The sequence below is a fragment of the Mustela erminea genome, chromosome 4, assembly GCF_009829155.1.
Source record: "Mustela erminea isolate mMusErm1 chromosome 4, mMusErm1.Pri, whole genome shotgun sequence".
Taxonomy (NCBI): Eukaryota; Metazoa; Chordata; class Mammalia; order Carnivora; family Mustelidae; genus Mustela; species Mustela erminea.
The window spans coordinates 52,537,653-52,564,439 of record NC_045617.1 but is presented as its reverse complement, the minus strand read 5'-3'; the positions used below and the strand labels follow the sequence as shown (position 1 = coordinate 52,564,439).

General features: G+C 37.9%; 1 protein-coding gene and 1 long non-coding RNA gene across 3 annotated transcripts in view; one reads left to right on the top strand and one right to left on the bottom strand.

Annotated features, from left to right (window-relative positions):
- Window positions 1–17,464, top strand: part of LOC116588326 — a 66,972-nt gene extending 49,508 nt beyond the window's left edge. The window contains exon 3 of the long non-coding RNA XR_004284888.1: window positions 16,231–17,464. This is a non-coding gene — a long non-coding RNA (uncharacterized LOC116588326). The remainder of the gene's footprint in view (window positions 1–16,230) is intronic.
- IMPG1 (interphotoreceptor matrix proteoglycan 1) overlaps window positions 1–26,787 on the bottom strand; it is a 125,274-nt gene that overhangs the window by 62,574 nt on the left and 35,913 nt on the right. For both annotated transcript variants that reach the window (XM_032339233.1, XM_032339234.1), the window contains 8 exons: window positions 24,492–24,556; window positions 23,804–23,883; window positions 18,960–19,112; window positions 13,156–13,214; window positions 9,355–9,375; window positions 7,726–7,973; window positions 6,107–6,183; window positions 5,124–5,202 (listed from right to left, as the gene is read on the bottom strand). In XM_032339233.1, the coding sequence (XP_032195124.1) occupies window positions 5,124–5,202; window positions 6,107–6,183; window positions 7,726–7,973; window positions 9,355–9,375; window positions 13,156–13,214; window positions 18,960–19,112; window positions 23,804–23,883; window positions 24,492–24,556 (782 nt within the window). The remainder of the gene's footprint in view (window positions 1–5,123; window positions 5,203–6,106; window positions 6,184–7,725; window positions 7,974–9,354; window positions 9,376–13,155; window positions 13,215–18,959; window positions 19,113–23,803; window positions 23,884–24,491; window positions 24,557–26,787) is intronic.

Sequence of the window (26,787 nt, the reverse complement as noted above, 5' to 3'; positions counted from 1 at the left end):
TTTTTATTTATGGAACATTGACTAAAAGTTATGCAATACATTCATTCCTCTGGATACTCTAAAATCAATCCTTGAATTAAGGCAGACTGTCAGAACCTAGCCCTTCATAGAACTGCTGTAATGAACTAGGCTTTAGCATTCCTTATGCCTCTCCAGTGAAGCAAAGTGCTAAGAAACTCAGAGGCAAATTCACAAGTTACCCAAAGCAAACTTAAAGAACTGTATAATGTTTATTTTGTACACAATTTTCCCTAGAGTCATTTGATTTAAAAAAGCAAACTCTTGAGCTGAAACATAACATAAAATTTTAAAATGCATGATTCAGTAATTATGAATTAGTAAATTTACAATGTTGTGCAAATACCACCTCTATCTAGTTCCAAAATTGTTTTATTACTTCAAGAGTCATCTGACATTTTTTGCTTTATCTTTTCTTCTATTTTTCTAATTCTCTAAAATCTTTTTGTATTTCCTACATGTCTGTAAATCATCATAATTTTTTTTTGAATGAGGTAGGATTTTAATAAACAAATTATAAATAAAAACTAACAATAAGCTCCAGTGCAGGAGATTGAAGAGGAGGAGTCAGGAAATATGAGAGGAATCAAGAAGTGATTTTGTGGAAGCCAGATGAAGAAGGAATTTCAAGAAGGGAGTGGTTGACAGGAACCTTTGCTAGAAACATCAAGTAAAATAAAGATGGAAATGAGGCTGCTAAATTGATTAATTAGGATCCCATTTGTGATTTTTTTGAAAATTGTGTCCCTGTAATGTATGGTTAGAGGTGAAACCTTTGTGAAACTTAAAAAAAAAATCTATAGCGTTGTAAAACAGAGAGAAAAGAAGCTGTGGTTTGAAGGCAAAGCAAGTTTGAGGGAATTTTTTTAATGGTGGGGTAGGTAAGCCAAATATAACAGTGGGTGGAGGAAAACTGACATGGTGTCAGCTTTGCAACCAGCTACGGTGTGACCTTGAGCAAGACACTTCACATTGCTAGCCTTGATTTTCTTACCCATGAAACACAGTAGCTTAACCAGATTATGTCTAAGATTCCTTTCAGCTTTAGTATTCTAAAATACAATCTTGAGTGAAAGGAATGTATAAATATATGAGAACAGTAAAGCAATTTTGAAAACACAATAATGCACTCATCATGATATAGAATCATTTTTATTAACCTACCTGAAATACTGATCTTTAATAAGGTTTTATGATATCATAATGAAAGAAAGGAATCCACTGAGCATTTGCTATCAACAACTTTACCATAAAGGTTTTGTATTATACAGCCCACTTATTTTTGTTTTTATTTTTAAAATTTTTTCCAAAGATTTATTTGTTTATTTTAGTGAGTGTGAGAAAGAGAGAGAGTGAGGGCATGGAGAGGGGCAGAGAGAGAGGGAGAGAAATCCTCAATCAGATTCCCCACTGAGTGTTGAGCCCAATGTGGGGCTCCATCCCAGTATCCTGAGATCATGACTTGAGTCAAAATCGAGTCAAACCATTAACCAGTTGAGCCACCCAGGCACCCCTACAACCAACTTTCAAATAATTTGAAAGTCAAAATAGTGGTTGATGTGGATTGTAGTGGATTATAAATGGCCATAAAATTTTTGATACTTCTTCTATCTAGAGATAAGGTCTATGTTTCCTCTTCCTGAACTGAGATGATCTCTGGCTGTCTAGCCATTAGGATGTGAGGAATTGACACTGTTTCCAAGCTGTTAAGAGATTGGCAGCTTCCACTTTCTGACTCCTGCAATACTGACTCTTTAAACCTATGCTGCCATGCTTTAAGGATGCCCAAGTAGCCCTGTTAAAGAGACCTAGATAGAATAGAAATGAGCCTCTGCACCCCAGCTCCACCAACCAACAGCTATGGTTGAGTACTGAATTGCCAGCCATATGAATAAAAAAAGATGTTCAAAACCTGTTAGCTTGAGATACTCTAGGTGACACAACATGTGGCAGAGAAAGACTGTCCTCACTGATCCCTGCCCAAATCTCAGACTTAAGGGCAAAATAAATGATCAATGTTTTAAGCCACAAACTTTGGGGATGGTTTGTAGTGCAAAAATAGGTAACTGTATCATGCAGTTAAAATTTATTCACTGGTAATCAGGTAAGCCAAACATAATCTTTATGGGTGGTTCTGCTTTTGTGCCAATATGTATTTGAGAAAAAAACTTGTATTCCATAAAATTGCATACTAATTGCACACAAGGTTTATGAGGAAGGTAGTAGTGAAATAGACCACTCAAAACCTGTAGAATTTTGTAAAGAGAGCCCTACCTAAAACAGTAACAATCAACCATAACATAGTAATTTGACAACAGTTGTAGAAATAAAAGCAAAATTAAGCTATTGAGAGCATACCAAAATAAAAAACTTTTATACAACAAAGGAAAGCATCAACAAAACAAAAAAGCAACCTATTGAAAGGGAGAAGATATTTGCAAATGATATATCCCATGGGGGTTATATGCAACATACATAAAGAATTTATACAACTCAACACCAAAAAAAACAAATAATCCAACTAAAAAATGGACAGCTGACCTGAATAGATATTTTTCCAAAGAAGACATATAGATGGCAAACAGATACATTTGAAGTCGCTCAATGCCAATAATGATGAGGGAAATGCAAATTAAAACCACCATGAGATATCACCTGGCTACCTGTCAGAATGGTTAAAATAAAAAACACAAGAAATGGGCAGAAGATATGAACAGACACTTCTCCAATGAAGACATACAAATGGCTATCAGACACATGAAAAAATGTTCATCATTACTAGTCATCAGGGAGATTCAAATTAAAACCACATTGAGATATCACCTTACACCAGTTAGAATGGCCAAAATTAGCAAGACAGGAAACAACATGTGTTGGAGGGGATGTGGAGAAAGGGGAACCCTCTTCCACTGTTGGTGGGAATACAAGTTGGTGCAGCCTCTTTGGAGAACAGTGTGGAGATTCCTCAAGAAATTAAAAATAGAACTTCCCTATGACCCTGCAATTGCACTCCTGGGTATTTACCCCAAAGATACAGATGTAGTGAATAGAAGGGCCATCTATACCCCAATGTTTATAGCAGCAATGGCCACAGTCGCCTAACTGTGGAAAGAACCAAGATGCCCTTCAACGGACGAATGGATAAGGAAGATGTGGTCCATATACACTATGGAGTATTATGCCTCCATCAGAAAGGATGAATACCCAACTTTTGTAGCAACATGGACGGGACTGGAAGAGATTATGCTGAGTGAAATAAGTCAAACAGAGAGAGTCAATTATCATATGGTTTCACTTATTTGTGGAGCATAACAAATAGCATGGAGGACATGGGGAGATAGAGAGGAGAAGGGAGTTGGGGGAAATTGGAAGGGGAGATGAACCATGAGAGACTATGGACTCTGAAAAACAATCTGAGGGTTTTGAAGGGGCTGGGGGTGGGAGGTCGGGGTACCAGGTGGTGGGTATTATAGAGGGCACGGATTGCATGGAGCACTGGGTGTGGTGCAAAAGTAATGAATACTGTTATGCTGAAAATAAATAAAAAATAAATTAAAAGAAAAACACAAGAAATAAAAGTGTCGGAGAAGATGTGGAGAAAAAGAAACCTTTGGCACTGTTGGTGGGTATGCAAATTAGTGCAGCCACTGTGTAAAATACTAGTTTCCTCAAAAAATTAAAAACAGAATTACCATATAATTCTATAATTCAACTACTGTGTATTTACCCAAAGAAAACAGAAACACTAATTTTGAAAAGATACATGTACCCTCACGTTTATTGCAGCATTATTTACAATAGCCAAGATATGGAAGCAACTCAGTTGTTCATAGATAGATGAATGGATAAAGAAGATATGGTATATACATATAGTGGAATGTTACTCAGTCATTAAAAAGAATGAAATATTGCTATTTGCAATAACATATTTGGACCTAGAGTGTATAATGCTAATTGAAATAAATCAGAGAAAGATAAATATGTGGAATTTAAGAAACAGCAAATGAACAAAGGAAAAAAGAGAAACAAAAAAAATAGGCTCTTAAACACAGAGGGAAAACTGTTGGTTAGCAAATGGAAGGTGCGTGGGGGGGATGGGTGAAATTGATAATGGGCATTAAGAGTACATTTATCTTGATGAACACTGAGAAATGTATAGAATTGTTGAATCATTATATTGTACACTTGAAACTAATATAATACTGTATTTTAATTATACCTGAATTTAAAAAATAAATTTAAAAAAATTTTAAAAATTAAAAGAAATCAGCTATAACAAATCTCCTGTGTCATTTGCATTTAGAATCACGGTTCCTCCTTATCAGCCTTATATCCTGGGGTTTCTGTTTCCTAAAAGACATTATTATGTATAGCTTCACCAGAAAGCTATACAAAGTGGGAAGCATAAGGGGCTCTAGAAGCCACTAAATCAGCTTCTTTTTGCACTAAAAAAAAGACTGCTGCAGAATTTTAATTTTTTTCTTAAATTCTTCATAAATTGCTAAAATTCCTTTTTAACTGTGATAAAGTTGAACTCTATTGCCTCAAAAATGAACGGTTTTGGAAATTCAAAAGTGAACCTAGAGGATTCCAATGTTTACTGACATCCTTACTTTTCAATTATACATGAGCTAATAGGCACCAAAGAAACATATGTAGCAGAACAGATGGTATGAATGGTCAGCCTGTATATGGCAAACAATACATATACTGACTGTAAAGGCCAGTACTGTGTTGCCGTAGCCCCTTATCCCTTATGACTTACCTTGTCCTGATGGACTCTCAGTTTTGAAGCCTGGAAGAGAAGGCTGCTCTGTGTGTGCAGCAGTTGGTACTGCTTTGGTTTCAGCTTCTTTCACCAGATCCATCAGGAAAGGGGGATCAGTGCTCTCTGTGGGCCTAGGGCCCAGGGAGGGGGAAGGACACTGAAGGTAGCCTCTTCTTCAGAAGAGGGTGCTTCAATGGATTGCTCTTCAGTCAGAAATGCAGGCGTGAGGAGACCTTCTGACTTGAGAATGACTTTACCACTAGTCTTTGAGGTGGTGTCATAGAGTCCTCATAGAGGATGTAATTAGCTAACAAAGACTTTGTGGTAAAAAACTCACCAGGTACACTGTGTCCTGTTCTGTCCACTGTCTCAAGCCTGGATTGACCAAAAGGAAGTTCTGGACTCAAAGTAGCATCCTGAAGAATGAATTGAGAAAGACATGTTGAGAAGTGACATCTCCCTGTATGAGAAGGGCTACACTCTGTGCTTTTCTCTTTTATTTAAAGTTAAGCAAATCATTTTGTAGTTGACTTGAATCTACTATGGATTCGTCTTTTTTCCTACTGTGGATTCTGATATAGGTTCTGATACAGAAGTTTGTCATGGAAGGAAGACATGCATTGATAAAGTGGCAAAATATGATTAATTGACCTATTGGCTAACTGAGTTTGCCTGGGTAGGGTTAATTAATAGCTGAAATACTTTGAATTTTCTACCATGTTTGAATTTATGAATTCCTTCATTTAAAGAAGGAATAGAGCTTAGTCAGCACTTCCAGTTATGAATATCCCATTGACAACTTTTGGCATAAATTAAGCAGACATAGCTTTAAATGAAATATAAAAATTATTACAGAATTTATTATTTTATTTTGAATACATTAAACCCTCATAAATAAATACAGGTAAGGCCTTAAGACTTAAGAACATGCTTATAAAGTATGCTTATGTTTATATTTATTTCCAAAAGTCAATATTAAATTATATATTCTGCTTTAAGTATTCTTTTCAGTTCATGAACATGTGTTTCTTTTATCAAAAAAGCAAATCTTGACACTAATTGAAACAAAGATCTAACAACATTGAAGAAAATTTTTGAGTTTTAGGATATTTGAAATGCAAGTTGTATCATATTTTTTTTAACACAGAAACTGGAAGTGGGCAACAAAGTACTGCCTGTAAGACAGAAAAAAATTATAATTTGCATTGCAAAGAAGATTTTGCTCTGTTCAGTCTTTAAATTGATTTTTTTTTTTTTTTGATGCAAGCTTTTGAGACTTTGTTCCTACTTGAAGAACAAAAGAACAACAAACTCACTTACCTTTGTGATATCAGCAAGGAGTGTAGGCAGCACTGACTGGAAGTCAGGATCGGTGCCTGGCAATGACCCCCAAAATTCTGCAGGTGAAAAATCACAAGGTTTGAGTATTTCTTTCTTTTTTTTCTTTTGTGGTTGGACACTAAAACAGTCAGGGTTGAAAGATGTGGCAATAATCAGTTTTTAAGGGCTGGTATAGCAAATCATTAATAAATTAGCATCACATAAACTAATGGTCATTGATGTGAATGATATATTGGAGGACAGATGCAAAGGGTACATCTTGTATGTTTATGTGATAAGAACAGTTATCAAAGTAGATTTTTATGGTACTTAGTTTAATTGTATAGATTTGGATCAGGCAGGCATATAGATTGGCTAGGCCAGTGGGGATGAAGATATAATAAAGCTAACAAAAAGAAATACCTAGAATAAGCACTAGAACCAAAGACCACTTGCAGACCACCTAGAAACCTGATTCTCAGAATATCCCAGAAGGTTGAACAGAGACAAACCAGAGTACCAGATGGTCTCTAAGATGAGTCTGAAGCTCATCTTCTCTTGCCTAGGAGATTCTCTTGCCCTGCATCTTGTCCTCAGAAACCTTTTGATGTTTTCCAGTGTTGAGTTTGACTACCTAAACCAGAGAAATAGAACTGGCGGAGAATGCCAGTTTCATGTTGTGTCATACTAAAATAGAATTTCTAGTGTCCACCTATTCTGTTAAGAGTGCTGGGCATATGGGCGCCTGGGTGGCTCAGTGGGTTGGGACGCTGCCTTCGGCTCAGGTCATGATCTCAGGGTCCTGGGATCGAGTCCCGCCTCGGGCTCTCTGCTCAGCAGGGAGCCTGCTTCCTCCTCTCTCTCTCTCTGCCTGCCTTTCTGCCTACTTGTGATCTCTCTCTGTCAAATTAAAAAAAAAAATTAAAAAAAAAAAAAGAGTGCTGGGCATAATGAGGAATTCTAGGTTTATGGGTCCCTCCAGGTACCCTCTGAGAATCCTGAATGTGCCTGATGATCTTGTTAATTTTTTTAGACTGCCTGCTATTCTCTGCCCTCAGAGGTTGACTTATATGGACTATATCAATGGCTTTTTGCCCTCTGGCCTTGGGAAGGCTTAGATCATTAGGTAAACCCTTCACGCCTTGAGGTAGTAATGGGGCCTTGCTGCTTCTGGCACCAGAGAACTGTCCTGTTCTTTTGTGTATTAGGAAAAACTTTATAAATAACTCCTTCATCAAACTCTCACGCTGTCCCAATTTGAATGGCCATCTGTTTCCTTCTTGGACTCAACCAATTTACTAGGTGAAGGAATCTGTTTGGGTCATGCCAGTGGAACAGAACTGTCCACAGGTGCTTCTTTCTACCTGGACTCCACTGGGTAACTGTGGCTAACTACTGAATGGAAACTCTGGGCTTCTCCTAGACCTATTCTTGTTATGAAGTAGCACCAATGGCTCACCAAATGAGACCCAGGTTGGAGTGAGGAAAGAGAAGTGATTCCATTCATGAGGTGCCTGTCACAGAAATGACTGATTCTATAAAGCCCAAGTGGAAATGACACCTCCTAATGTTGCTGTCAGAATGCGGATAAAACTAAAACTACGAAATCACCAACTGACCATCAATGAACTGGATTGTTTCCACATCCAAGGATTTGTCTTCCTCTAGTGCTTTGCTGATCAGCTTTTTGAGGTCTAAATCTGTGAGAGAGATTTCTGGTTGCTTGTCCTCCTCCATCGTTCCGTGAGGGGGTCCTTCTCTTCCAATTTTGTTGGAATCAAAAGACAGGAGGTCACTCTCGGGGCTTTTTGATTCTTCACTGTCTCTCTTAAAGATGGCCATAAGCCTTGTCTCTATGGAGCTTGAACTGTAGAGAGCAGAGGACACAATGCACCCAAACCCATTGTTACATGCTTTACAAAGAGAGTCATTATGTGCTATGAAGATTCCAGACAGCTTCATCCTCTTTTCTGATAGGCTCTTAAAGGAGTATCCCACTTCAAAACTAGTTTAAATGTTTATCAGAAATTTGAAATGTGGAAGAAGAATCCACGTGTATTTTAGTTATTAGAATGACAGGAAGGGCGGGGCGGGTGGTAAGTCCAGCTTGAAGACTGGCTGCTAACCAAGTCAAGAATAAAGTCAAGTGACTTTATTCTTTATGAAAAAGTATTATTTGTCAAGAGTTGTTATTATTCACCAGTGTTTTTTGTGGCCTTATAGGTAAAGTCATGAAGTGCCCATCAGCAAGAAGGATGAATTGTCCTTTTCTCTACAAACAGCCTTCTTTAGGAGGGTCTCTGAAATAGCAGCATAGGATACAGCAGTGGGACAGTTGTATGTGCATATTATAACCAAGTCAAAGGTTCAATTCTTAAGTTTATTTTTCCTCTACTTCTTTCAAGAAGTATTTTTTAATAAAAAAACAAAATTCTAAATCAAACATAATTTTTTCCCTCAAGCTGCTTTTAAGATAACATCTTAGAAGAAAGGTGTGAGAAAAGAGAAAGGGAAGTCGTATATAATTAACCATATTTATTATCATATTTATTGACTTGATACCTTTTTGCATATAAAAATGAAATAGGATTCTCTTTAACTCTTTCCTCTAGGATCAGGTTTTACCTTTTAGTTTATGCCATAAATCCACACCGAGGGATGCAAAAGTGTTTTAGAGCCACAGAAACTGATAATGTGTACGCTTGGCAGTTCTTTGGGCCACACAATCAGTCAGAGTCTACAGTTCATTATTTCACTAGTCAATTAGAGAAGCCAAAGCTGGATTCTTATTACTGAGCTCTCCGAGGTAAAGTGGCTCTGTCCCAATTCAAACTGACCTTGGAACCAAGGAGCAAATTAGTTTCTCTGCTTTGTTCCAGACTTAGGTTGGCTGGTTGTACAAGTGTGCATTCAGACAGACAACTTCCCATCACAAATGATATTTAAGAAATTGTTAAAACATGCACAGAAATGTGTTTTTATGTTTTTCTAATTGGATTCTGAGTTTTAGAGAATATACTTTCACTGATCACATCATTATTTACATACTTATCTCATGTAGTCATTTTGACTTGATCTTTTTTCTACTACTGAGTAACTGATCAATTACTCTCATTTAAATAACACACCAATAAAAAGCCATTAGTTTATCCCAGACTTGGTATGTAAAATTATTTTTAAAAAATCAGCATATAAATTTGTGGGGGAAAAGGTACTATATTTCAAAACATTAGAAAAGTCCAAATTACCCATCTCTTCCTTTCTTTGGTCTTCATTTCACCATATGCAGTGGGAACATGCAAGGGAGAAAGAATTTTTATGAAATTTATTAAGACATTTACTGAATCACTGCATATACCAGAGAGAGGAAAAGAGAGAGAGAGAGAGAGAGAGAGAGAGAAAGAGAGAGAGATATTTCTTTCCATTGTCTCCCATGTTTGCCCAGAGCTTGGAAGGAAATACATAAACTGCCATCAGAATTTGGATAGGAATTTTGAGAGCTGTATGAATCTTAGGAAGTAAACAGAATTATATGATGTTCCTGATTGGGATTCAATCTTAAGTTCAAAGACTAAATATACTATTTATTTTAATTTTTAAATTTAAATTTAATTAGCCAACATATAGTACATCATTTGTCTCAGATGTGGTGTTCAACATGTACTTTTGGTTCTCTTCAGAAACTCTTTAAAAACATAAGTAAACTCTTTGATTTCTTCATATTCTTCCCAAAGAGGTGGTAAATATATATATCTTACATTTTGGGTAGTGCTGGTACCAGGAAGTTTTTAAAGAAAGTATTTTATAAATGAATTTCTCACCCTCTGAGTAGCATTAAATGTTTAATTCTGAAGGTAATTTATCTGAGATTGGACACTGGAACTGGTGTTTTGTTGACTGGTTTCAAATTATTTAATCATTAAGCCTTGAGGGAATGGTGCAATTCATCATGGTTGCAAGAAAAATAAACACCTGTTTACTGAGTGGGTGGTCTGCACCAGGATGTTTACATGCACCTTCATTTAATCTTTTCAACAACACATCTCCATTCTCCAGAGAAAGGAACACACACACAGGGGGAAGTTGTTAGCTGGAAGGTGGCAGAGCCAGGATTCAAACCCTGTCCTGCCTGACTTCAAGTTTGAGTCCATTTGCTATGCCACTACCTGCTCAAGCCTCAAAAGAGGCCATTTGGTCATTAAACTGGCGAGTATTCTGGACTCCTCTGGGCATCTACATGAATTTGGTTTAGAAGCTATATTCAGCTTCCTCTTTTCACATTTCAGATGATATTTGTTGACAAAGACATTCTACGCATGTGATGGAATTTGTGTTGCTGCTCTTTCTGCCTGGAGTATGAATTCGTTTAACTTTCATACCTTGATAATATATGACTGAAATAGACTTCACTATGACTTTCCTTCTGCGGAAGCAGGGGAGAATCTATGACTTTTTCATTGGGGCTGCTCTGTGGGAGGGACTTCTGTACTGACTAGACATTCATTTAGGGCTTGCCTCATGCTTCTTTCAGCAGCGGCTTGTAGTTTGGAGAGAAGCGGGGCTCCTTGAGAACCTAGTTCTGCTCATTAAAAAAAATATGTATACTGCACTGAAATATAATTGTCATGAAACCAACTGCAAATGTTGAAGGTGTACAGTTTGATCTAAGTTTGACCCTATACACTGTGCAATCATTACCACAGTCAAATTAATTCCTCCCAAAGGTTTACTCATGCCCCTTTGAAACCCTTCCCTCCTATCCTTTCTGTGTCAACCCCCACAAGAAACTACTGATCTGTTTTCTATCATTATAGATTAGTTTGTGTGTTCTAGAGTTACATACAAATGGAACCATAATATACTCCTTTCCTTCTGGCTTCCTTCACTCAACATAGTTATTCTGAGATGAACCCATATTGTTGTGTATTCTATTAGCTCCTCCCTCTGCTGAGGAGTTGTCTATGGTAACAATAGTCCACAGTTTGTGTTATCTGTTGCTCTGTTGATGGACTTTTAGGTTGCTTCTAGTCCTCAGCTACTTCAAATAAAGCTGCTATGGACATTTATGAACTAGTCCTTGAAAGACCCTCCAACCAGATTAAATGATTGTTAATAGTTTCCCATATTTGCTGTAAGTAATAAAGCAGAATTTAAAGTGGATCTTTTTCTGTTCGTCCTTATAATTGTGTTAATATTAGATGTCCTTCCAACTTCCCGGTTGTGTTGGGAGACTCAGACGAGGTCCCTAATAAAAATGTACTTATTAAATTATAGATCAGGTTTTATACAAATGAGCTGAAATAAAGACAGTATCAGGAGATTCATAGTGTTTTAGGGGATCTGGCTCCATGAGAAAGCAATTTCCTTTGCACTAAGTTTACTTTACAACATTCTGAGCATTGTTAGATACGATAAAACATATTGTTTATAGTATTCAGGGTCATACTCATAAACATATTGTTTATAGTATTCAGGGTCAAAATGTTTTCTGGGGGACTCAGTATTCATTCCATAACGGAAATCATTAGAAATATACGGTCAAATTTACTTTATAAGCATCTTTGGCAGAAATAAGGATAAAGTCTTACAGAGACAAACACACGGGAAAGATGCAGCTTCAGGGGCTACACCTTTTTTTACCTTGTGAAATTTCATCATCCTAACATTTTCATTTTCTTCCGAAATAGATTTTTTTTATTATTAGTTTTTCATTTATTTGAAGGGAGGGCATAATGAGCAAATTGAACATTCACCAGGAGGACGGTTCGTATCATTTCCTTCAGCTTGAAAATGAAACATCTGCTCTTAGCACAGTGGCTTGTCCAGAAGACCTTGCCACGTATGCAGAATATTCTACTATCACCTTTTATTTCTTTCTAATCCATCTGATTTCACATGGAATATTGTGGAGCAGCATCGTGAAATAAAGAAAAATGAGACTGCTGTGGTACATATTAAGGGTTTCATCTTTTATAACTTTCACTTTCCAATACTTTCTTCCCCTGGAGTCAGACAAATCAGAGGGGCCTGAGAGCTTTGAAAGGAAAGAACCGGTGGAGCTCACCCAGAAGCTATTCCTCGTGAGTGTGGAAACTTGCTCTGGGCACCTGGCTTTAAGACAAGAGACAGTGGAGGGGCCAGGAAGTATTCTGGGGGCGGCCTTCTCTTCTCACTTTATGAATTACCGTTGGGGCAGGGAATCTCATTCTGACACACCAGGGTTGACATACACCTTGTGGCACATTCGAAAAAAATATCACATTAGGACCCTGCCTGTAGACGTTTTGAGTGAGAACTTAGAAAGAGGATGTAAAACTGCTTGCCAAAAATCACAGTACCCACCCAGATTAGAGTGTTGGGATGCTCATGGATATAGGCCTGCTTGTGGGGAAGCCATGGAAACACAAGTCAGCCCTGCTTTAGCATGGCACTATTCTTTAATTTCATTTCCTTTATTTAAAATTGTAATTTAATAATTTTTGTGTGGTAATGCATTACTACAGTTTAGACATCAAAATGATAATAAAAGCTGTATTTTGGGAGGTATTCCTTCCACTTCTGTCCCTTTCTACCCCATTCCTTCAACTCCCTTATCCCCAAAGGTACTACTTTTTTTAGTTTCACCTGATTCCCTAGGGTCACACTGATTTGTTTCAATGATGATGATATTTGGCATTCAACAGGGAACCAGGCAATCAGGCTCTAAGGTAACTAATTGCTACTTCTTTTGACCTGTCCCTACTGAGGTGTTCTCCTAAGAGGTTTGTTAATAACATTGCCAGAGACAGCAGATGAGCTCTCTGCAGAGAGCAGTGTTTCTGCCTCCAGAGGGAGGAGGGAATACAGCTTCTGTGTTACCCCTTAAAAAATCACCTAGAGTCATGTTCTAATTAGACAGTTCCTTTATCTCAAATGTATTCAGTTTTCAGGATCTGGCAGGGCTAAACAACTTGGGGGAAAGGAACCTTATAATCCTCATGACACTACTTTTAAAATGGACAGGGAGAAAGTAATTTAAAAATTGAGAAGAGCCCGGTTCTCTTACTTACCTAAATCCTAGCACATGGATTTCTTTGAATCCTGGAAGTTTCTTAAATACCTTTTGCATCTGCAGAAGGAAAGAAATTTATGAGACACTCTTCAGGCTCTACTGGGTCAGATCTTACCTAACTGAAAAAGCCTAAATACTTCTGATGAGTTTGGGGAAAAACATGAAAATGCAAAATTGAAGCAACTATTGAGGCCAAACTCTTTGTTCTTAGTTATTTCTGAAACCCAGAGGAAAGTGTTTTGGTATTTATTTAAAAGCTGCAATTGTGGGGCGGGGGGTGCCTTGATGGCTCAGTTGTTTAAACATCTGACTCTTGATTTTGGCTCAGGTCATGATCTCAGTGGAGCCTGCCTAAGATTCTCTTTCTCCCTCTCCCTCTCCCTACGCCCCTCCCCACCTTGCACACTCTCTTTCTCTCTCTCTTAAAAAAAAAAAAAATAGAAAAATTTAAAAAGCTGCAATTGGGTAGTTCAGACCTGCTTTAATGGTTACTTTAAATAGAATATGAAATAACTTTAAGGTGGTACTTGGAAGAAACATTTTTGGCTACAGTGTTTTTATTTATACACACAGAATAACTATCATATTTTCTGAGTTGAACAAAATGATTTGGAAAATATAATGTTCAAGGAATTATTAAAATCAAAATGGCTGCTGTAACTAAGTAACATGGTACAATCAGACTCTAATAGGTTAGATTATAGATTTATTTCTTAATTAGTCTGACCTTGCTAATGAGGCATATTATCAGAATATTTTACAATTGTTATACTCAATGACTCCTGACCCACTACAGTCTGGCTTCTGCCTCTGGATTTGTCTAGGAGGGACAGTTTTCTCCAGGGGGTTGCCTCTTGGCTCTCTCCAAATCCAGTGGCATTTTCCGTTCCTCTTCCAGGGTTTGCCTGCCTTTTTCCCTGGTTCTTCTTCTATCTCAAGGACCACTTTCTCAGTCTTGTTTAATCCATCTTATTCTTGTCTGCACTCTACTTTAAATATAAAGATTCTGGAAATTTGCACTCAGCCTCCTTATCTCACTCTCCCCACTTATTTAGTAAGTGGGGAAACATTTCGTTTCCACCATGTTCTTATTCCCATGGCAGGTGTACTCCTCCCATCTCCCTTTTTACATTGCTGAAATGGTTTTCTAGGTGTGCATGAGGAAAGGAAGGAGAAATTTGGGGGAGGGATATGTTGGGGCAGGAGGAAAAGGAGGAGATGTCTCCTTGACCACATTTTTATTTCCAAGGTAATCATTCCATATCTGTTGTTCTTCACTAAAAGTCCCTTGCTGGGCGGCACTGCCCATTGAAGAAGCTCCAGTTCTTTAGAATGGCATTTAAGACCCTCTGCAATCTACCTTCTCCATTCCCCAAGTACTTTATCATTTATTCTTCCTGCCATCATTACCTCCTTGGCCAATATTGTATCCTCTAATTTCACTAAACCAAGGCTTATCTCTCCTCAAATACAACATGTACCTCATTCAGACTTCTATAACTTATTTCCCCTTTAGCCCAAGATGCAACTTCTACCTTCTGTTTATTGACTGCCCACGCCCCCATCTTTCAAAGCCGGCACAAACGCATTCTCTATTTTTTAAAAGGTTGTTATTATTTATTTGAGAGAGAGACAGAGAGAGAGAACAAGGGATGGAGAGAAAGAGAGAGAGAATGAGAGAGATGGAGAGAGAGAGCAGAGAGCATAAGCAGGGGGAGAAGCAGGCTCCCAGCTGAGCAGGGAGACTGATGTGGGGCTCAGTCCTAGGACCCTGAGATCAGGACCTGAGCCAAAGACAGATGCCTAACTGACCGAGTCACCCAGGCACCCCAAACATATTCTCAATTGAAAAGCATCCGTAGAGCCCTTAAGTCAGGTTCAATGATTTCTTCTCCCTATTACTCTAGAATTTAATGCACTAGGTCCCATAAAACAGTCTGTGAGCTGCATGATGTCTTCCTCCCTGAGATTATGCTCTTTGGGCTCAGGAACCATGGCTTATTGACTCATCTTCATCTCCTTCCTCTCAATACCTAGGAGACCATCATCAGTCCCATAGTAGGGACTCAGCAAAGTTTGTTTAATTGACTTGAGCGCCTCTCTTCATTCTCTAAACTCATCGACATGCAACTGCATTGTCACTGTATCTAAAATTACTGCTGACTCTACATTATCTATGCCAAGGACTAAGGCAGTGATGCACAGATAATCCCCAAATCACTTACACCGGGCTTTGAAACGCATCATGGATTTCTTTTTCCAGCAGACTGTTTTACCTCCCAAGTCATATTTTCTTGCACCAATGTTAAAAATAGTTTTCATCCCCTGAGTATATGATAACTGCAGTGATGAAGGTAGGCCAGTTTTTGGGTGAGGAGGTAGCTGTGTAGGCTTGAGTTTAAATATTGGTTCTGCTACTTTCTCCTTATTAAGGCCTGGAGTTTATTGCTTAGCCATAAGCAATATGATCTCTGAATCTGATCTCCTTAGCCAAAAAGGGACAACAATACTTATAATTTGAGGCTCCTATAAGGAATAACTAATAAGTGCTGGACACACAATGGGCAAAGAGTGGATGATACTGTATTATTGATTTACTTAGTTTCTATCTTTCCTACTGGATTACTAGCTCCTCGGTAGGCCAATTTTCTTTTACTTCTTCTGTGGTCACATACCATGGGGCCTGATGAGAGCAGACAGAGCAGGCCTTTAGTCGGTTGTTTTTAAAAGACTCAGTGAGGGCAAGGACAGAGTGAGGGTCTCCGTAGAGGTTAGGGTGAGGGAGCCTGAGTAATAAGTTTCTGTTTCTCCACTGCCACCCCCACCACAGGCTTACCAGAGGAGAGCTAGGAGTTTAGGCGTGGGGGACCTGGTCTTTAGTATGGGGGCAGGTAGTAAGGAGCTGTGTACATGCTCCAGGTCTATTCTGGCCTCCTGTGACAAATAGCTCTGGGGCCACAAGGCATTTGTCATGTCATTCCAGGAACAACACCTGGGACTCAATGTTTAAGCGTGAGCAGCAGTTTCTGGAGCAGAAGATTCAGACCCTGACTTGTTCCTCTTTCTTATCCAGGATATCAGAGATGCTGTTCTATGGAGGAAAACAAGCACAGAGCTGCTTCCAGAGAGGCTCACAGCCGCAGCATGGGCAGCAGGGAACATCTCCAGGGAGAGCCGTCCTCCCCTCCAGGAGTGCGCCACGGCACTGCCTCTGGTGGAGGGGAATTTTGCTTGTTGTCCATGTCCTCTTTGTGAACCTGCCTGTGATTGATTAAGAGCCAGCTCTGCTTAGGAGGGTGCAGAAGGCATCTAGGGAGGAGATGACAAAAGCCTTCAGTTAATTCCGCTAAATAATCTTCTGGGGACCTTCCAATCATGGAGTGCTAACCACTAAATTGCTAATTAAGTGCCCAGTTAACCTTATTAATAATACTAACTGCACAGGGGCCTCCCTGATTCTGCTGGAATGTATGCTAACGGGGCTATAAAAAGGCAGCCGTGTTGAGTTCTCATGAATGTTTGCACAGGAGAAAGCATTCAGACAACAACTAAGCATTCCTTTTGACATTTGTATTAAATTGCTCATTAGGTTTATTGTGGAAATTAAATTACTGCAAAGCACTGTCCATTAATTCCTGATTAGGCCTGAATGGCTGTGCTGATGCAAGTCCGGGCTGTGGTGGAGCTGCTTAGTTATGTGTGGGCAGGCTGCTAGGTGGTCTGGATTGCTCAGGAGCCTGGAAAGGGAACAGATGCTCTAAGCAGAGGGGCTCCATTTCAGAGAAGCCAGTGATCATGCAGAGGAACCAGCAGGGCTGATGTAATGGGTCTCTGGAACAAGACTGAGCAAGAAGACATAGTCTTTTGGCTAATAAGGTTTTGAGTCTAGAATGGACTTGTTTATCTGATGATGGTACAAAAATCCCTGCCTTGAAGATATTTATTTGGGAAAAATGGGAAGTATAGCATAATGATTAAGAATAGGGGTTCTGATGCCAGGCTGCTTGGGTTTGAATCTCGGCCAACTAACCAATTTTGAAGATAATTCTGACTATACTCAGAACTTTCTGAAAAGAATATTTTAAAGAACAAACAGAAAGTCCACAGACAATTTTTAATTCATTCTATCTAATAATCCGTGTCTAAGTACCTCTCCAGTTCATAAACACCCCATGCTGATGTTTTCTCTTTGAAGTGTGTAGAGATGATTCTTTACATTTTATTGGCTGAACGGTGATGCAGGGAGTGGTTGGAGGTTTAAAATTTTTGCTTATTCTGGGGGCTTAAGGGGGTAGGAGAAGAATAAATGAAACAAGATGGGATTGGGAGGGAGACAAACCATAAGTGACTCTTAATCTCAAAAAACAAACTGAGGGTTGCTGGGGGAGGGGGGTTGAGAAAAGGGGGGTGGGGTTATGGACATTGGGGAGGGTATGTGCTTTGGTGAGTGTTGTGAAGTGTGTAAACCTGGTGATTCACAGACCTGTACCCCTGGGGATAAAAATATATTATATGTTTATAAAAAATAAAAAACTAAACAAACAAACAAACAAACAAAAAACACAAAACACACAAATTTTTGCTTATTCATCATCTCCTCAGTTGAGAGGAGGTAAGCCTTGAATTCTCCACATGTGAGAAGTAGGGGCCTGTAGGTTCCCTGGCCGTGCTGTGTGAGATGCTTGGGCTATCCAAAAATGTAGTTCATGGTTATGTTATCGTATGAATGCATCGATTCTCAATTGCATTTCTATAATTACAGAATAGTTAACTGCATCCCAACTCCATATTAGGCAGTAAGACCTCAGAGATCAAGAAATTGTTCCTGCCCTCAAGGGGACGCCCAGAGCCTGAAGGCAGTGAGGTGCTGGGTGAAGAGGGAGAAGTAGAGACAACAAAAGCCATAGACGTGTAAACAAACAATCTCAAGACAGGGTGATAACTCTTGGGACAGCAGTGGGCACTGAGTGTTAGCTCAGAGGAGAGGTACTGAACCCAGGATGAGTGGAGAGAACTTTCCTTGATGAAGTTTGCAAAATGAAACTCAGGGAAGGGACATTGCGGACAGAGGAAGCAGCACATGGAAAGGCTAAAGGTGAGAAGAGATTTGCAAGCAGTTTGTATTTCCTGTAAAGTAGTGTGCAAAGGAGGGGGATGGGAAAGGCCTAGTGTTCAGATGAAGCTGGAAAGGAAGGCAGGACTCTCTTCATGGTGAATAGAAGCCACAGTCAGCACAGCGTTTTGGATTCATCCTGTGGCGAATGAAGAGGTGGGCAGAGGAGATAACGGTCAGAGATGGAGGAGACATCTTGGGGCAGCTCCTAAGTTTCCTGGATGACATGGACAACATAATTGGCTTTCATTTTCACCCATGAAAAATGCCAAGGTTTTAAATTGCATCAAACTGCAAAAGTGGAAACATTATGTAAGACAAATATGGGTTAAAAATTCATATTTCAACCCAGCATATTCCCTAGTTGGTGCTTACATGAACATTTTAGACCTACAGAATATGTGCTTCGTGCCTTTCAGTTAAAGGAGATTTAAAAACCCACTAATATTTAAAGAAAACCTAAATATAAGTGACTTTTAGGATAGAGAAGCTGGAATAGAAAAACTTTTCTAGAGATCCATTTGCCCTAACATTTTGGGATATATTGCAGTTTTTGATTTCTTTCAAATGGTTAAAAATGAATGCCTAGTCACAAGAAGTTGGAACTCAACTCAAAGGGTTTAGTCCTGTTAGCTCTCAGATTCTGATTCATGACTCAGGCTGTGGTTGTGTGGGACGGGCTCACTTACCTGGAGCTGAGACTTTGCTGCCAGCTCCTGATAATATGGGGACTGGGAGTCAGTGAGTTCCGCCTCGAGCTTCTGGTTTGCCAGAGTGACGCTCAGCAACACCTTCTGCTCCAATGGGCCCTTGGATATCTTAGTGGGTTCTACTTTTCTTTCCTAAATTAAAAAATAAAGTCTTCTCTTAACATAAAGTATAAGCATATGGTAATATTAAACAGTATATATTGATAATGTCCCAAGAAGTGTATTATGAAGGCTCAAGTGCTTTTAGAATTAAAATTCTATGAACTAGAAGTGTCCTCTGAATTTCATTGAGAGACAATGTACCAAAGCTCCAATGAGTTAACTGTTTAGAATCCTTGAGAACATTGCTATGTGCTCTTCATGAAAGCATTTACACATATATACACACACACATAATTCATAAATACTGCATGTATATATACATACATAATCCCGTCACTGGGATTGTGCCACCTTCTTGCATAACTTTATAAATACTCTTTGATGAGGACTGGATTACCTAAAATAACCTAAGGATGCTGAGCGATTACTTAATATAATCTTTTCTTAGGGAAGAGTCTAGTCTGGTTTAATGAGACCATTTGTGCTTAAACTTCACATTGAAGCTAGTTAGATCAAGAGAGGGTTTGAAATATCTCTCAGAAGGAATGGCATATTGGGGCCACCTTTGGTAGCATGTGACTTAGAAGAGAAGCACTCTTTTGAGGACCTGGATTTGGCCTCTGATCAAGGACCAGAGGTCATCCTTCTTGCCCTCTGGACTGAGAATAGGCAGGAGTCTCTCACTGTTCTGAATTCATGTAGGCCCCCCAGGGTACAGATCAAGCCTAGAGCTGGGGTTCAAACTTGAGGTTTGACAGATTTTCAATATTGGGCACCCAGATGGTCATGAAATCTGAACAGCTTTCTTAAAAGAGTAAAAATCATGTCTATAGAAAATGGAAAGTCTTTGGTAATGTACATATTCTCTTATTAGTGAAATTAAAGCTGTGGAAGCTGAAAGAGACCAACCAATGGAAAATGACATGAGGGACAAATCTCATGTGGGTGGTAGTCAATGTAGTCTCTCTTCATTTCTCACCACAAAGTTCTCTTTTCCATGGGACAGCAGCATAGCCTCTAACTTTAATAGTGCACACAGAGGATGTAGACTCACACTCGCCAGACTACTGATGTTTGTTTTCATTCATTCATTCACTCACTCATTGAAATAACACACATTAAGCATCTGTATGGATATAGAACAGTGCTAGGACATATGGAAAGTTAAAAGAAAAATGTATGGCATGTGGTATTATCTTCTAGAATCTTACCATTTAACTGGGCATATTTAAAGTTCATATGAGACATTTAAATAAATTCTTTAGATGTAATCGTGAGACATCTTCTAATTACCTTCAGCTACTGGGTTAATTTTCCATGTTTCTTACCCAGCATCCTCAGTGATACTCTATTATCTATGCGTAAAATTCCAAAGTTCTTTCCTGACCTCCAAGGCTCTCCACAATCTGATCTCAATCTGCTTGAACAATTTTATTTATTTTTTATATATTTTTTCATGAAAGTTTTTTTTTAATTAAACTACTGAGTAGGCCCAGGTAGTGTATTCTATTTTTAAAATAGAATATTTTAAATTTTAATTTAAAATTTAATTTAAAATTTAAATAATCTAAAATTTAAAATTTTAATTTTAAAATATTTTTAATTTTAATTCCAGTTAGTTAAGATACACTGTTATTTTAGTCTCAGGTGTACAATATAGTGATTCAACACTTCCATACATCATCCTGTGCTCATCATGACAAGTGCAGCCCTTAATCCCCATCACCTATTTCACCCACCCCCATCCCATGTCCCCTCTGGTAACCATTAGTTTGTTCTCTATAGTTAAGAATCTGTTTCTAGGTTTCTCTCTCTCTCTTTCCCTTTGCTCATTTGTTTTGTTTCTTAAATTCCACATCTGAGTGAAATCATATGGTATTTGTCTTTCTCTGACTGACTTATTTCACTTAGCATTATACTCTCTAGCATAGGATTACATCCTTGCAAATGGCAAGATTTCATTCTTTTTTATGGTTGAGGAATATTCCATTGCATATATATACAGCACATTTTTAAATATCCATTCATCAGCTGACAGATACTTGGGCTGTTTCCATAATTTGTCTATTGTAAATAATGCTACTGTAAACAGGGGTTCATGTGTCTGTCTGAATTAGTGTTTTTGTATTATTTGGATAAATACTCAATAGTGCAATTGCTGGGTCACAGGGTAGTTCTATTTTTAACTTTTTGAGGAACCTCCATATAGTTCTCCAGAGTGGCTCCACCAGTTGGCATTCCTACCAATAGTGCAAGAGGGTTCCTTTTTTCTCCACATCCTTGCCAACATCTATTATTTCTTGTGTTGTTGATTTTAGTCATTCTGACAGCTGTGAGGTGATACCTCATTATAGTTTTGATTTGTATTTCCCTGATGATGAATGACGATGAGCATTTTTTCATGTGTCTCTTGGCCGTCTGTTCGCCTTCTTTGGAAAAACGTCTCTTCATGTCTTCTGCCCTTTTTAAAATTGGGTTATTTGTTTTTTGGGTGTTGAGTTTTATAAGTTCTTTATATATTCTGGATAATAACCTTTCATCAGATATGCCATTTACAAATATCTTCTTCCATTCTGTAGACTTTTAGTTTTATTGATTTTTTTCTTCGCTGTGTAGAAGCTTTTTATTTTGATGTGGTCCCAACAGTTTATTTTTGTTTTTATTTCCCTTGCCTCAGGAGACATATCTAGAAATAAGTTGCTATGGCCAATGTCAAAGAGGTTACTGTCTGTATTCCCTTCTCTGTTTTTTTTTTTTAATGGTTTTATTTATGGTTTCCTGTCTCACGTCTAGATTTTTAATACATTTTATATTTATATTTGTGTATGGTATAATAAAGTGGTTCAATTACTTTCTTTTGCATGTTGCTGTCCAGTTTTCCCAACACTATTTGGCAAAGAGACTGTCCTTTTCTCATTCGATATTCTCTTCTGCTTTGTCAAAAATTAGTTGACCATACAGTTGTGGGTTTATTTCTGGGTTTTCAATTCTGTTCCATTGATTTATATGTCTATTTTTGTGCCAGTACCATACTGTTTTGATTACTACAGTTTTATAATTTAACTGAAATCCAGAATTGTGACACCTCCAGTTTTGCTCTTCTTTTTCAAGGTTGCTTGGTCTGTTTGGCGTCTTTTGTGGTTCCATACAAATTTCAAGATTCTTCGTTCTAGCTCTTTGAAAAATGCTCTTTGTATTTTGATAGGGATTGCATTAAATGTGTAAATTGCTTTGGGTGGTATAGACATTTTAACAATATTTATTCTTCTAATCCATGAGCAAGGAATGCCTTTCCATATCTTTGTGTCATCTTCAGTTTCTTTCATCAGTATTTTATAGTTTCCAGAGTACAGGTTTTTCACCTCTTTGGTTTGATTTATTCCTAGATATATATATTTTTTGTACAATTGTAAATGGAATTGTTGCTGCTTGAATAACTGTAGTCTGTATCATTTTTCCCTGCACTGACTACCAGATAGCTTGTTCACTGTTTATAAGATACCATATCGCTTGTGCTAGTCTCCTGACTGGAGACCCTCCTCACTGCTCCCCATGCTCATCCCAGCACTAAAACATGGGGATACACACATATATACACACACACATTTTTACTTCTTACTAATATTTTATGGTTCATTTAAAATAATATTTCCTCTGATCATTTAGGGAAGAAATCTTTGTCTCCTCTAATCTCCTGGAGCAGTGAATAATATTTTAATTTCTCATTTAATATCTATGCCATACTCACCCAGAGTCTTTTTATATGCTAATCTTGTCACCCCATATATAATCTCCTGAATCCAGTATGATTCTCATACTTCATTAAATCTCCCAAAGTTTAAAAAAAAAAAAAAAGTGGCCATTTACGCACAAACTCTCTGTGAATATACAGGACTGGGGTCACATCCTTTGCAACCTGTTCTGGTCTATCATTTTGATCCATTCTATATACCTGCCATCTTCAAGTACAGCAACTAGATTATTTTGTTGTACTTATTTGCATTATAAATTTCTTGAAGGCAGAACTGTGTCTTACTCAACTTAGGATCTTTGGCACTTACCCCAATGTCTGGCATATCAGAGGATTTTAGTAAAACATTTGCTGAATGAAAGAATAAGTGATAGATGCAGGTGATAAAAAGGGTAAGAGGAGGATGTGGTAAATACAAAAGGAAACGTTCAGGGAATATTTACTGGAGAAGGGGGGACCTATAATAGATTTTGAAGAAACGGGAGGCAAGTAGTATGAGAAAAGAGAAGGCAAACCAGAATTGTCTTTGAAATTTTATAGTGAATACGTTTAATCTCAATAATTTTTTCCAACAGCTCTTTTCACTGTTCCTGGACTAATATTTTTGAGAAAAATGGAACATTTTAATTCTTTGTTCACAGCAATAGTTCCAGCGAATCCTCAGCCATCTGACCTATAGGTCAAATAGAATGGTACTGGGGGTAAAAATGGTCCTTGCCATCCTGGAGTTTATAATTGAATTGTTTCTTGCAATCCCTCCCACCTTATTCTAGTTTTCAATCATTTTCCCCTCATTCCCTAGAGGAAGGAAGAATCTCGAATAGAACAAAGTCACTGACTCTTAATTGGAGTGATAAAAATGCAGCACCAGTGATACTGAATGGCTAATTCACCCATTCTCTTTTCTTGCATTACTAATAAAACAAAAACAGGCATGTAAAGACATAGATTCACTCTCAGAACTTCTTACTATTGTAGGCATCTTGGTGTCATTGAAGAGTGTGTCCTCCAGAGTGAGTGGGAAGGGTCCGAGGGAGATACTGGCAACCTCTATGGAAATTAAAAACATGACAGGCACAAAAATGAGATTGGAGAAATTTACATTAGAACAAGGTCAATGTTTCATGTGTTTTTTTCTGTCATTCTGGAATTTATAGATGTGGGATGCATTCTTATCTCTCTTTTTTTTTTAAGATCACATAAATATGTTCTTGAGAAAAATATAACTCAAACTTTTGATCCTAGTTGAAGTCTCCATTCTTCTCTTCTAGGTGCTATCCTAGTTTGGTGCTATCCTAGGTATGTTACAGTTAAATGGTTTCGACAATGAGATCTAGTTAATTTTTCCACTTGTAACTATATAAAGGATGCAAGACAGATATTTATCTTGAGTTTATTTGTTTGAAAATATTGGTAATGATTGTCTCCAAGTTGTAGGATAATGGGTGATTTGGCTTTACCTTTATTCTTTTCTAAACTTTTCAAGTTTTATACAATGCATTTAAATTATTTTCTAAAGTTAGAAATATCATTTAGCTTTGAGAAAGTATGTTATGAATTCTGTCAACTTCAATTAAGGATTGCTTTTTAAATAATATACTTTCATGATCATTTGAATTAAGGTTCAGGAGCAGGTGAATGAGAAGACCTAAGCTTACCTGTAGAAAACACAGGGGTCTCACCCGGCTCTCTGAATGTCTCCTCTGTAGATGCTTCATCTTTTCTAACACCACAGCAGAAAAGAAAGAAGAGGTGATGAAAAGGAGCTTGATAACAACAGGAGAAATGCATTTACTTTTCCTATACTCAACAGATCTAAAAATTAGAGGAGACCCCTTTAAAACTGGGTTTGCCTATTTCTTTCATATAGAAGTAATCTTCAAGTGTATTTTCATTGAAGAAATATTCAAACAACTCTTGAAAATGGTTATGTTTGACTCCAGGGTGTTCCATAAGCATCTTTCATGTGGTCCTGGGGAGCACTTCCATCATAAGCAAAACTGGTCTTCGGGGCTTTTTTATGTTTTATAGTCCCATTGTACTTGCACTGTGTCCTTGACATCAAAGGTAATTGCATGATATGATCTATGGCTGAATGTTCTTGCTAAAATCTCCGATCCTCAAACCTGCAAATCCAGAGTTCTTAAGTTTATTTACTAAAGTAACTCTTGTGGTTACTGGTTACAGTAATAGGAGAGAGGAAGATTTCTGGATAATGCGGGTGTATTAAATACTTATTCTGGACACAGAAGGAGTTATTGGGTAGGCTGTTAGGGGTAAGTTGGCATTGCCATGCGGAGGCAGTCTGGAAGATAGCTAAGGGCAAATCCAAGGGCATGGTTATATAGCTGTCTGTTATGACGTTGGCCTGTTCTAGCAAGCAACTTCTATATAGAAAGGAGTAGCAGTAGTAATCTCTTTTGAAGCTCACTGAAAGATTTGTTACTATAAGTTATTAGGTCTAATTATCTTGTGTCTGCGTTAGTACAATTTAGTAATAGTTGCCCAATATACTCGATCCAGTTTTCTGTGATTCATGATGATGGGAAGACCAAAGGAAATGGTTAGATGCTCTGTGTTGTAGAGTCATCTAGACCGGCTCAAGACAATGGGATCATCTACATACATATTTCTAACACACCCAGTTTTACCAAAGTCTTAATAGACATAATATACAAAATATTATCCATTGGCCTGGCATGGGCTGTGACCAATTAGAATAGATGTAAACATGTGACCAATTAGAATAGATGTAAACACAATATAGTGTAAACACTATATTGGTGCACACGGGCTAAACATAACTTCAGACCATTTTGGAATTAGGTATTCTTGTTTGTTTCTACTGGTACTTTGCTATATACTTAAGAAATAGTTTTTATGGATATCATATTTATAAAGATCTCATATCAAACAGAGCATTTGTGATTTAGACAATTTTCCTTTTTTTTCACTTTATAGAACTTTGTTTATAGTAAGATATCTTTCCTCTTATTATAACTCTGGCATCCTTGTTTTACCTTCCTATAAGAAAGAAAACAGCCAAGAGGAACAGTTATTAAAGTGCTGGCTATAGCATTAGTTACAAGTCAACAGCCTGCTTTGAGCAGGATCCTGTGTCACATGCTATTTCCTCATCCTTTGCCACTGGGTATAATTCTGTTACTGCAATGACAATCTAGACCATTCCTCAGAAGCTATAATTTGGGAAGCTGGGACACTGGGTTCTTTCACTGGCTTTTATTTTAAAGTCATTTGAAACTGGCAGATTTACAGGCTACTCAGGTGAGAAAGTTTTCTGTTTTGTCTTCCTAGAAAGGCTTGAAATAACGGGCTGGCGGTCCTCCCTCCCTCCCTCCCTCGCTTCCCAATTTGGTAATCATAGTTAATGTAAAATGTTTGTCTCTTACATCTTAGCCATTCTTTCCAGCAATGTTGGTAGACACAGGAATGGATGGGATGATTCTATTTCTTTCTCCTTCTGTCTTTGGGAGCTGTTTCCTATGATTTTTAATGTTTCTTTTTTTTTTTTAATCAATTCTTGGTACACCCTGTTGGATTTTTTTCTTATGGATGGATGGCCTTTCCTTTGTTTTCTTTTTCTTTTTTTGAAAACGGGGGAATAAGTACCATCCTGTAGTTAATCAGAAGAGTGAATATCTGTGTCTTGTGAACAAAGTTAATACTCTAGTAGTAAGGTTTGCTTCAATCACATTATTTCTTCTCATAACAACTTTTTAAAATTTCTAAAGAGTGGCTCTGTAGACTTACCAATTAACAAAATATATGAGAATTTTGCTCAGGTCTGTGGTGGTGGGTAGAGAGATATGAAAAGTTTCCTGCCCTTGAGGAGTTTAAACTCTTACAGGAAAATATGGTAAAATGAGGAAGTGTTAAATAATAATGTAAGTGCCAAAAGGAGCATAAAGTTCAAAGCAGGGAGCTACTGCTGCA